Source organism: Trematomus bernacchii, unplaced genomic scaffold (assembly GCF_902827165.1).
Source record: "Trematomus bernacchii unplaced genomic scaffold, fTreBer1.1, whole genome shotgun sequence".
NCBI classification, from domain to species: domain Eukaryota; kingdom Metazoa; phylum Chordata; class Actinopteri; order Perciformes; family Nototheniidae; genus Trematomus; species Trematomus bernacchii.
The window spans coordinates 3,896-16,097 of NW_022988020.1; the positions used below are offsets into that span (position 1 = coordinate 3,896).

Sequence of the window (12,202 nt, forward strand, 5' to 3'; positions counted from 1 at the left end):
TGCCAACTGCTAGGACTGTCTTAGGGAAGATAGCTTTTAGATGCGCAGCTCCTCTGTCTTGGAACAGTCTGAGCAATCTGGTTCCACTAAATGTCTTTAAAGCAAGGATAGATGCTATCCAATCGGAAACTGTTGGAACCTGTAAATGTTACTAGCTATGTAAACTGTAGTCGCTGTAATGATGCTGTATGATGTCCTTTTTGTTTTTCTGTTATGTTTATATGTATTCATGTGGAACCTACTTGCAGTAGGTCAATGATCTCAATGGGATTCACCTCAGGTGCTGGTTCTCACCTGTCCTGTCTCTCAGGTGCTGGTTCTCACCTGTCCTGTCTCTCAGGTGCTGGTTCTCACCTGTCCTGTCTCTCAGGTGCTGGTTCTCACCTGTCCTGTCTCTCAGGTGCTGGTTCTCACCTGTCCTGTCTCTCAGGTGCTGGTTCTCACCTGTCCTGTCTCTGAGGTCCTGGTTCTCACCTGTCCTGTCTCTCAGGTGCTGGTTCTCACCTGTCCTGTCTCTCAGGTGCTGGTTCTCACCTGTCCTGTCTCTGAGGTCCTGGTTCTCACCTGTCCTGTCTCTCAGGTGCTGGTTCTCACCTGTCCTGTCTCTCAGGTGCTGGTTCTCACCTGTCCTGTCTCTCAGGTGCTGGTTCTCACCTGTCCTGTCTCTCAGCTTCAGGTCCTGGTTCTCCGTCAGCAGCTGGTCCTCGTCCTCGTTATAAACGTGGACGTCAGCGAGAGCCAGACCCCGAGAGTCCGCAAACACAACGTTCCTCTTCTTCTTCAGACAGACCGCTGACCTCCTGGTTACCGTGGTGTTAGTGCAGGCGTCGCCGTGGAGACCGGAGGACAGGCAGGGCCTCAGCGGGGAACAGTGTTCTAACAGGAAGGAACCCAGAGGAGGAGAACCGGCCAGACAGAACCTCATCGCCATGTCCACTGGCATCATGTGAGACAGAGCCCCCTGGAGAACCCTGCAGACACAGAACAGGGTTCAGAACCCTAAAGACACAGAACAGGGTTCAGAACCCTAAAGAGACAGAACAGGGTTCAGAACCCTAAAGACACAGAACAGGGTTCAGAACCCTGCAGACACAGAACAGGGTTCAGAACCCTGCAGACACAGAACAGGGTTCAGAACCCTGCAGACACAGAACAGGGTTCAGAACCCTGCAGACACAGAACAGGGTTCAGAACCCTAAAGAGACAGAACAGGGTTCAGAACCCTGCAGACACAGAACAGGGTTCAGAACCCTGCAGACACAGAACAGGGTTCAGAACCCTAAAGAGACAGAACAGGGTTCAGAACCCTAAAGAGACAGAACAGGGTTCAGAACCCTAAAGACACAGAACAGGGTCCAGAACCCTAAAGACACAGAACAGGGTCCAGAACCCTGCAGACACAGAACAGGGTTCAGAACCCTGCAGACACAGAACAAGGTTCAGAACCCTGCAGACACAGAACATGGTTCAGAACCCTAAAGACACAGAACAGGGTCCAGAACCCTGCAGACACAGAACAAGGTTCAGAACCCTGCAGACACAGAACATGGTTCAGAACCCTAAAGACACAGAACAGGGTCCAGAACCCTGCAGACACAGAACAGGGTTCAGAACCCTAAAGAGACAGAACAGGGTTCAGAACCCTAAAGAGACAGAACAGGGTTCAGAATCCTAAAGACACAGAACAGGGTCCAGAACAGGTGAGAACCGCATGTCGTTGTGCTCCTGTGGGGATTGTCCACAGTATTGAGTATGTAAGTCGCTTTGGATAAAAGCGTCTAACAAGTTAAATGTAATAATAACAAAGAACCGGGTTCAGGTGGAGAACCCTAGACACAGAACAGGGTTCAGGTGGAGAACCCTAAAGACACAGAACAGGGTTCAGGTGGAGAACAGAACCCTAAAGAGAGAACCGGTACTGATGGTTCTATGTAAATGACCTCATGAAGCTGCAGGTCTCTGGAGTGTTTTGAGGGTTCTGCGCTCAGTGGTCTGCTGACAGGGAACCAGCTTCAGGTTCTTAATAAATAAACTTGATAGAACCGTTCTCTGACTTAGTTTTGATATTAAAAAATAAATAAAAATATGATTTTGAGTTTCTGATTAAAATACTTTGACTGTAGTTCAATGCCAGCATGATGAGGTGCATGATGTAGTAATATATATATATATATATATATATATATTACATATATATATATATATTACATATACATATATATATTACATATACATATATATATTACATATACATATATATATTACATATACATATATATATTACATATACATATATATATATATATATATATATATATATATATCTATATAATATATATATATATATATTACATATACATATATATATATATATATATATATATATATATATATATATATATTACATATATATATATTACATATACATATATATATATATATATATATATTACTACATCATGCACCTCATCATGCTGGCATTGAACTACAGTCAAAGTATTTTAATCAGAAACTCAAAATCATATTTTTATTTATTTTTTAATATCAAAACTAAGTCAGTCAGATATATATATATATATATATATATATATCTACATATATCTACAGCATGATGAGGTGCATGATGTAGTAATATATATATATATATATATATAAAGTACTGCATTATCTTTACTCGCTTTATAACCACAGATGATATTCTTAACCCTTCTCTTGCGTTTCGGGTCAAAAGTGACCGAATGACTTTTGTTTTAATCATAAATATTGTGTTTTTCATCCAATTGCCTCAATACCTTATGTTATCCTCATATTATTAGTTATTATCACACTAGGCCTCTGAACATATACACTCGATGATCACCGCTTGCATTTTGAGTGATTTATTCAACAGTGAAACACCCTTGAGGTTTCGGTCAGAATTGACCGCCATAGAAAATGTGGTGTAACACACACACACACACACACACACACACACACACACACACACACACACACACACACACACACACACACACACACACACACACACACACACACACACACACACACACACACACACACACACACACACACACACACACACACACACACACACACACACACACACACACACACACACACACACACACACACACACACACACACACACACACACACACACACACACACACACACTTTTTTTAATGTAAAATAAGCACTATCTTTGAACTTACTGCCAAAAATAATATGAAATTCACCCCTGGTGTCATTCTGTCTGTCGTCCCTTGATTCTACTTGCTTTGACTGTTCAAATGAGATGTCAACCATCAAAATGGGATAAGGGGTTCCAGAGATATCACTGTGCAAAACACACCGGTCAATTTTGACCGAAAATAGCATGGGAAGGGGGGTATGACCTAACGCGAGAGAAGCGTTAAATAAAGATGATATTTATTTACTTTCTGATACAAGTATATGTAGTGAGCAGTTTAGGAAAGCACCAGAGAAACTGTTGTTGTTGTTGTTTAAACAACTAAATAAATACAGCATGACATACTTTAGACAGACATTTATAACCGGTTTAACCCTTTATGTTCCCGACAGTAAGGATCTGAGACATTCAAACAGGAAGAAAAGAAGACATTATAATGATGAATAAAGTTCTGGAGCTCGGAGTTAGGGGGAGGATGTTTTTATAATCTGATGCTCAAACTGCATCAGATTATAAATACATACATCAATAAAGAGAAGCAATGGCGCAGTTACCTGATGTTCATCTAAACTTTGTTTCTGCAGAACCTGCAGAACCCAGAGAAACCCTGCAGGACTTCCCGGTGCAGAACCTAGAACCTGCAGAACCCGCTTCTTCTTCTTCGTCTCTTTTTGTTCACTTTGTTTTATTTCCGTCACATTCTGCAGCCATTTTAAGCAGAGAAGCCGTGCTCCACAAGCACCGCCTCCACAGAGGACAGCAGCCAATCAGCGCTCAGATGCGTCAGCTGATCACCCCTTGGCCAATCAGAGAGAAGCTAGCGGTCCAGCCGTGACGTAAGGATGAGGAGCTCTGGGATTTTAGAGTCCTGAGACTTGACTGGCAGGCACTTTTTTATTTTAATCACTAGTTATATTTAAAACTTTAACAACTGTGATCAAATTAAACACATAAAACATGACCTGTTTCTACTTCACAAACTAACATTACATATGAAAGTAAAACTCAGATTGAATCCAGTGTATTTATTTAGAAAAGAGGTTTGTGTTTCAGGTTCACCTGAGTCCTGTCAGACCGCACTGAGGGCTCAATCTGTCTGCAACAGGACCTCTGGGTTCTCTCTGGGTTCTCTCTGGGTTCTCTCTGGGTTCTCTCTGGGTTCTCTCTGGGTTCTCTCTGGGTTCTCTCTGGGTTCTCTCTGGGTTCTCTCTGGGTTCTCTCTGGGTTCTCTCTGGGTTCTCTCTGGGTTCTCTCTGGGTTCTCTCTGGGTTCTCTCTGGGTTCTCTCTGGGTTTTGCAGAACCTGGAGCCAGAGTCACGTGAGCCAGATGCACAGGATGACTGATCAATTCATTTTCTTCCCTTTTGAGAAATGATAGTAAAGTGCAAAGAAAGCTGGGTTTGAGGACCTTTACTCTCAGCGGCTCAGGAAGAAAGCCCTCCGGATTACAAAAGACCACCATCAACCCAGCCACAAACTGTTCTGTCTGCTGCCGTCTGGCAGGCGCAGCGACGTGCAGTCAGTGGGGGCAGGGAAGGCAGAGCCTCACCTGTCATACTCCAATGTAACAGAAAAACAACTAAAGAAAAACTAATTAGTAATAATAATAAAATGTCTCCACTGATCTGTGTTGTCAGTGTGATTTCTGTTTGATTCCAATCGCTTTTTATAGTCAAAATCAGCAAATTGGCCGAGCTCCGCTACAACTACATGGGAGCAATGAGAAGTGAGGCAGGGACGAGCTCTGCCTCTCGTAAGCCCACAGTAACTTGCTGGAGCACGGGCACTAATTTAGCGCGGCCACTTATTTTGTGAGCGCGCTCCAGCCAGTTACTGTGGGCTGAGGTGAGGCACAGATGAGATCTGCCTCACCTCAGAATGCGTCACCCCACAGAAACTGGCTGGAAAGCGGGCCCTAAGCGCATGCCTGTTCCCATCTCACTGTAGGTCACCAATGTAATGTTTGTAGATCCCTTTATTACATTTATCCTCACCATCCATAGTCTCTAAATAACTTATTTCACGTATATATGATATTTAGGCTCGCTGGTCTCATCGTACAACGGCTATGAAAAAAGCACCAGGAGAGGCAGCCATGACCTCTGCCGCACTGCAGGGGGCACACGTGAGCCCACAGGTTCTTGTTGCTACTGTTATTCTACCGCAAACAACAAACTAGACTTTTGAAACTACAGGAAGATAAGGAGGACTTTTACAAAACAGTAATAGAGATTGTTGTCCAGAAGGATAGCATGGACTTCATCTTCAAGTCAAGGTAAGACCACAACTGTAATGAAAATGGGATCTTACTAAGAAAGAACAATCCAATATTTAGATTTTGGGTATCCTTTTGTTGAACGGTCTGTTTAAAATTAATCGAAGCATCAGACTAAAAAAGCTTTTGAAAATAACCGAATATTTCGATTAAGGTCAAAATATAATATTTGTAAATCTGACTCTGAAAGAGTCAGTGCCTCACCAGCCATGAACCTCACCGCACGTCACTGGGCAGGCGCTACCGCAGCATCCGGACTAAAACCACCAGACTCAGAGACAGCATCCGGACTAAAACCACCAGACTCAGAGACAGCATCCGGACTAAAACCACCAGACTCAGGGACAGCATCCGGACTAAAACCACCAGACTCAGAGACAGCATCCGGACTAAAACCACCAGACTCAGAGACAGCATCTGGACTAAAACCACCAGACTCAGGGACAGCATCCGGACTAAAACCACCAGACTCAGAGACAGCATCCGGACTAAAACCACCAGACTCAGAGACAGCATCCGGACTAAAACCACCAGACTCAGGGACAGCATCCGGACTAAAACCACCAGACTCAGAGACAGCATCCGGACTAAAACCACCAGACTCAGAGACAGCATCCGGACTAAAACCACCAGACTCAGGGACAGCATCCGGACTAAAACCACCAGACTCAGAGACAGTTTCAGGACTAAAACCAGTCGGTCACCGTGTGCAGACAGGGCTGCTGTTAACGTCGGTCTGTACAACGGAATTGTGCCAAAACTACGCCAACCGGCTGCGGAGGGAGACTCCCCCCCTTTGTGTTGCTCTGTCGGAGGAGCCTGTGTGACCTAACTACACTGTAGCTATGTTCGTATGACAAATAAAGAACCTTGAAGCTTGAAGCTTGAACCTTGTTTGTGCACACAGTTGGGACTTTATTTAAAAAAACTATTTATCTTTTTATTTCATGGTTGGTAGTCCAGGGTCTCCCCCAGGGTCCCCCCCTGGCCAACAGTCTGCGTGATCTGCATGTAGGGAGGGGCGGGCCAGGTCTCAGGTTTCAGGCGTTTGTTTAATCGTTTTCAGATCGGCTTTTATCCATTTCTGTAAATGAAGTCTAGAAATGTTCACGAGGGAACATTTAGATGTATGGTTCATGTTCTCTCCTTTCTGCCGATGGTCTCTCTCTCTCCGGTTCCCGAGCGGCGTCACGTTGCCGTGGACGACCGTGCCTTGCCGTGGACGACCGCACGTTCTCCCCTCAGGGCGGTTTTTACAAATCACAAAGATGACTTATAAATATATTTTAAATAGTAAACTCCTCTGTTTTCAGGAAACTGAAACTGATGAAACATTAAGATTTGTTCACTTCTACTAGACTTCTAATAACAAACAAACAACAATAATAATAAGTGTTTAATATTTGGTCGGGTTATAAAACATACAGACAGGAAATGTGCTTCAACACTTTGGTTCATCTGCATAGAAACATCGTCGTCAATAACAACAGAAGTGCTTAATATCTGTGCAAAACAACAATACTGTCAACAAAACAATACTGTCAACAAAACAACAATACTGTCAATAAAACAACAATACTGTCAACAAAACAATAATACTGTCAATAAAACAATAATACTGTCAATAAAACAATAATACTGTCAACAAAACAACAATACTGTCAACAAACAATACTGTCAACAAAACAACAATACTGTCAACAAAACAACAATACTGTCAATAAAACAACAATACTGTCAACAAAACAACAATACTGTCAATAAAACAATAATACTGTCAATAAAACAACAATACTGTCAACAAAACAACAATACTGTCAACAAAACAACAATACTGTCAACAAAACAACAATACTGTCAATAAAACAACAATACTGTCAATAAAACAATAATACTGTCAACAAAACAACAATACTGTCAACAAAACAATACTGTCAACAAAACTGTCAACAAAACAACAATACTGTCAATAAAACAACAATACTGTCAATAAAACAACAATACTGTCAACAAAACAATAATACTGTCAATAAAACAATAATACTGTCAACAAAACAATACTGTCAACAAAACAACAATACTGTCAACAAAACAATAATACTGTCAACAAAACAATAATACTGTCAACAAAACAATACTGTCAACAAAACAACAATACTGTCAACAAAACAATAATACTGTCAACAAAACAATAATACTGTCAACAAAACAATAATACTGTCAACAAAACAACAATACTGTCAACAAAACAACAATACTGTCAACAAAACAATACTGTCAACAAACAATACTGTCAACAAACATGAGAAACAAACAGTAAACAGCTTCTGTCTGTAACCCTCAGTACGGATTCCTTCATCACTCTGTACCGCAAAATACTGAAGAACCTCTGCAGAACACATCGCTCTGCTGGAATCCAGGGGAACCTGAACCCATCAGGAACCTGAAGAACCAACAGGAACCTGAACCCATCAGGAACCTGAAGAACCAACAGGAACCTGAACCCTACAGGAACCCTTTAGGACCTGCAGGACTAACAGGAACCTGAAGGACTAGGAGAACCCGGAAGGACTAGGAGAACCCGGAAGGACTAGGAGAACCTGGAAGGAGAACCTGGAAGGAGAACCTGGAAGGACTAGGAGAAGCAGCAGCGCAATGGGTTCTGCAAGACGTTCCCTTCAAAATTGTAACAAGTAAAATAGAGATTATGGCTTCAGCAGTGTAAACAGCCCGAGAGGATGCTACCCTGATACCCAGAACCACCAGAACCACCAGAACCCCGTTCACATCTTCAGAGGGTCCACACTGCACCAACAATAATAATAACAATAATAAAAATAAAACTGTTCTGATGAGGGAACCGACATTAGTTCCCTCATGTCTCCTTCAGTTTAGAGCTACGTTTACCTTTGGATCAAGAAATAAATAATCTGCTTTGACGGCATAGGAACATCAAGAACCTTAGCACCACCAGGAACCACCAGGAACCACCAGGAACATCAGAAACCTTAGAACCATCAGAACCATCAGAACCATCAGGAACCATAGAACCACCAGGAACTATCAGGAACCATCAGGAACCATCAGGAACCTTAGAACCACCAGGAACCACCAGGAACCACCAGGAACATCAGAAACCTTAGAACCATCAGGAACCTTAGAACCACCAGGAACTATCAGGAACCATCAGAACCATCAGGAACCTTAGAACCACCAGGAACAATCAGAACCATCAGGAACCTTAGAACCATCAGGTACCATCAGAACCATCAGAACCATCAGGAACATCAGGATCTACAGGCAGATGTTGATCAGTTCTCGCTCCAGGTCATGGATCAGAGTGTCGAAGTCCTTCAAACTGAGTCGACAGTTGAACGGAGCGTCAAAGTCCAGGAACTCTTCGACATAAAGACCTGGTCCTGATGCTGATGAAGACCAGGACCTCTTCTTCTGCTCCTCTTCATCACTGCTGCCTGGAACAGAAGAGTTTCAGTCACACACTGGTTCTTTCTGAACTGGGACTCATCGGCCCAGACTAACCTGCTCCCCCCAGGATCTACTGAAGATCCACTCAGGTCCCCATACTGGGCCTCATGACCCCCTCCCTCACTTTCCTCCCTCACCTTCCTCCCTCACTTTCCTCCCCACATCCGAGGCTGGTCTGAACTGGACTGGACTGGTCTGAACTGGACTGGTCTGAACTGGACTGGTCTGAACTGGACTGGTCTGGTCTGAACTGGACTGGTCTGGACTGGTCTGAACTGGACTGGTCTGGACTGGTCTGAACTGGTCTGAACTGGACTGGTCTGGTCTGAACTGGACTGGTCTGAACTGGTCTGGTCTGAACTGGACTGGTCTGGTCTGAACTGGACTGGACTGGTCTGAACTGGACTGGTCTGAACTGGACTGGTCTGAACTGGTCTGGACTGGTCTGAACTGGACTTGTCTGAACTGGACTGGACTGGTCTGAACTGGACTGGACTGGACTGGTGTTGATGGTACCAGTCTACGCTACACTGATGTCTTAACAGGAAGTGATGTCAACAGTTACCTCCGTCGCTGTCGCTTCCTGCCACCTCGTCATAGTCGGCTTCCTGTCCGGACAGGAAGTCCCGCCCACAGACGCTCCAGTCCCCGGCGTACCGGTTGATTGGCGGCGGACTCTCCAACCGGGCGTCTCGACCGCGGCGTGACACCACTTCCTGTTCGGGGCTCTGAGCCAATCGCAGCACAGGAAGCCGAGGCTGCTTCTTCCGCAGGGGTTTATGGGTAAGGCCGGGGGAGGGAGGGGGGGGAGGCGTCGCTGTGGTCGTCTGATGGCACTCGATTGGTCGGCACTGAGGGGGAGACATGGGGGAGACGGGGGGGAGGTTACATTAGAATACATTTAGCTGTACCCTCCCAGTTTACACCAGTTTATAACAGTAAAGCTAATCAAGATAAACCAGTATTGTGTCTTCTTTCGTCTCACTCAGTCTTCAGTTTCTAAGCTGCTGACAATGAGTCTGAACCAGGACCAGCTGAGTCTGAACCAGGACCAGCTGAGTCTGAACCAGGACCAGCTGAGTCTGAACCAGGACCAGCTGAGTCTGAACCAGGACCAGCTGAGTCTGAACCAGGACCAGCTGAGTCTGAACCAGGACCAGCTGAGGGGAACTAGGACCAGCTGAGTCTGAACCAGGAACAGCTGAGGAGGAACCAGGACCAGCTGAGTCTGAATCAGGACCAGCTGAGGGGAACTAGGACCAGCTGAGGGGAACCAGGAACAGCTGAGGAGGAACCAGGACCAGCTGAGTCTGAACCAGGACCAGCTGAGGGGAACTAGGACAAGCTGAGGGGGAACCAGGACCAGCTGAGTCTGAACCAGGACCAGCTGAGGGGGAACCAGCACCAGCTGAGGGGGAACCAGGACCAGTTGGTCTGAAACCAGCACTAGCTGAGAGGAACCAGCACCAGAACCCTAGAGAGACTCACCTGGCCACAGCTGCAGCAGGTAATGCAGAGCCTCGATGTGTCTCTTGAAGTCCACCGCACTCTCCTCCCCCAACGCCTTCCCCCCCCCCCCTGTGTTCCCCCCCCCTCCCCCTCCCCTCCAGGCCTCCTGGGTGGGGGTGAGCAGAACCGGGCCGAAGCAGACCGCCAGGTTCTGGTGGGTCATCCTGTTCCAGGGGCTGAGGGAGGCCACCAGGCTCAGGTGGTCCAGCAGCAGGGACAGGGTGGCCTGAGAGACAGGGGGTTCATATTCAGGTGTAGGACAGGTGGTATATTAGACTATCAAACATATAGATGATCAATACATGTAGATGATCAATACATGTACGTGTAGACATTTCTACACTGGAGCTGCTGGGCACATGATGATGCAGACTTGAATCTTGAATATAGATATAGAACAGGTGTGTTACAGGTGTGTTGTGTGTAACAGGTGTGTTACAGGTGTGTTGAGTGTAACAGGTGTGTTACAGGTGTGTTGTGTGTAACAGGTGTGTTACAGGTGTGTTGTGTGTAACAGGTGTGTTACAGGTGTGTTGTGTGTAACAGGTGTGTTACAGGTGTGTTGTGTGTAACAGGTGTGTTTCAGGTGTGTTGTGTGTAACAGGTGTGTTTCAGGTGTGTTGTGTGTAACAGGTGTGTTACAGGTGTGTTACAGGTGTGTTGTGTGTTACAGGTGTGTTACAGGTGTGTTGTGTGTTTCAGGTGTGTTACAGGTGTGTTGTGTGTTTCAGGTGTGTTACAGGTGTGTTGTGTGTTACAGGTGTGTTACAGGTGTGTTACAGGTGTGTTACAGGTGTGTTGTGTGTTACAGGTGTGTTGTGTGTTACAGGTGTGTTACAGGTGTGTTGTGTGTTACAGGTGTGTTTCAGGTGTGTTGTGTGTTACAGGTGTGTTTCAGGTGTGTTACAGGTGTGTTGTGTGTTACAGGTGTGTTGTGTGTAACAGGTGTGTTGTGTGTAACAGGTGTGTTACAGGTGTGTTGTGTGTTACAGGTGTGTTACAGGTGTGTTGTGTGTTACAGGTGTGTTTCAGGTGTGTTACAGGTGTGATAAAGGTGTGTTACAGGTGTGTTACAGGTGTGTTACAGGTGTGTTACAGGTGTGTTACAGGTGTTCAGGTCTCACCCTCTCAGGCGGGGGCAAACAGGTCAGCAGCTCCACGGTTCTCCGGTTCTGCTCGGGGTCTGGGGCTGTGGGGGGGGCCGGGGGGGGGCTGCAGGGTCAAGGCCTCCCTCACCACCTGGTACAGGGAGGAGGTGATGAGGGGGGAGGGCAGCTCCCGCAGGTAGTCCTTCAGGATACCTGAGGACAGGAAGGACTTCAGGAGTTTGATTAAAGAGGGAGGTCCTGAGGGGACCTGGTGAACACAGAGGAACCTTCAGAGACCCCCAAAGACCCCCAGAGACCTCCAAAGACCCTTCAAAGACCCAAAAGACCCTCCAGACCCCGAAAGACCCTTCAAAGCCCCCCAAAGCCACCCAAAGACCCCCCAGGTGTCCCCTTACCTGTGAGCACGTTGATATCCGGGTACAGGTCTTCACTGAGACAGACTGCTGAGCTGTTCCTCTCAAACCAGTCCCTCAGATCCTTCTTCACTGAGGCAGAACCACAGAGCCGGTACAGACCCACCACCTGAGAGACAGGTGAGAGACAGGTGAGAGACAGGTGAGAGACAGGTGAGAGACAGGTGAGAGACAGGTGAGAGACAGGTGAGAGGGAGACAGGTGAGAGACAGGTGAGAGG

At 45.8% G+C, this 12,202-nt stretch overlaps 2 protein-coding genes across 2 annotated transcripts; both read right to left on the bottom strand.

The window, feature by feature from the left end:
- Window positions 1-201: 201 nt before the first annotated feature.
- LOC117472233 (involucrin-like) lies at window positions 202-3,805 on the bottom strand (the record flags this gene model as incomplete). The annotated part of the gene is given in 2 exon segments (XM_034117401.1): window positions 202-971; window positions 3,745-3,805. Coding segments are annotated over 2 exon segments (711 nt in total). The 3' UTR covers window positions 202-271.
- Window positions 3,806-7,713: 3,908 nt separating this feature from the next.
- Window positions 7,714-12,091, bottom strand: LOC117472231 (rho GTPase-activating protein SYDE1-like; the record flags this gene model as incomplete). Its single annotated transcript, XM_034117400.1, is given in 7 exon segments — window positions 7,714-8,938; window positions 9,517-9,730; window positions 9,732-9,802; window positions 10,440-10,686; window positions 11,585-11,671; window positions 11,673-11,761; window positions 11,965-12,091. Coding segments are annotated over 7 exon segments (1,014 nt in total), but the record flags the coding sequence as incomplete, so codon positions are not given.
- Window positions 12,092-12,202: the final 111 nt, after the last annotated feature.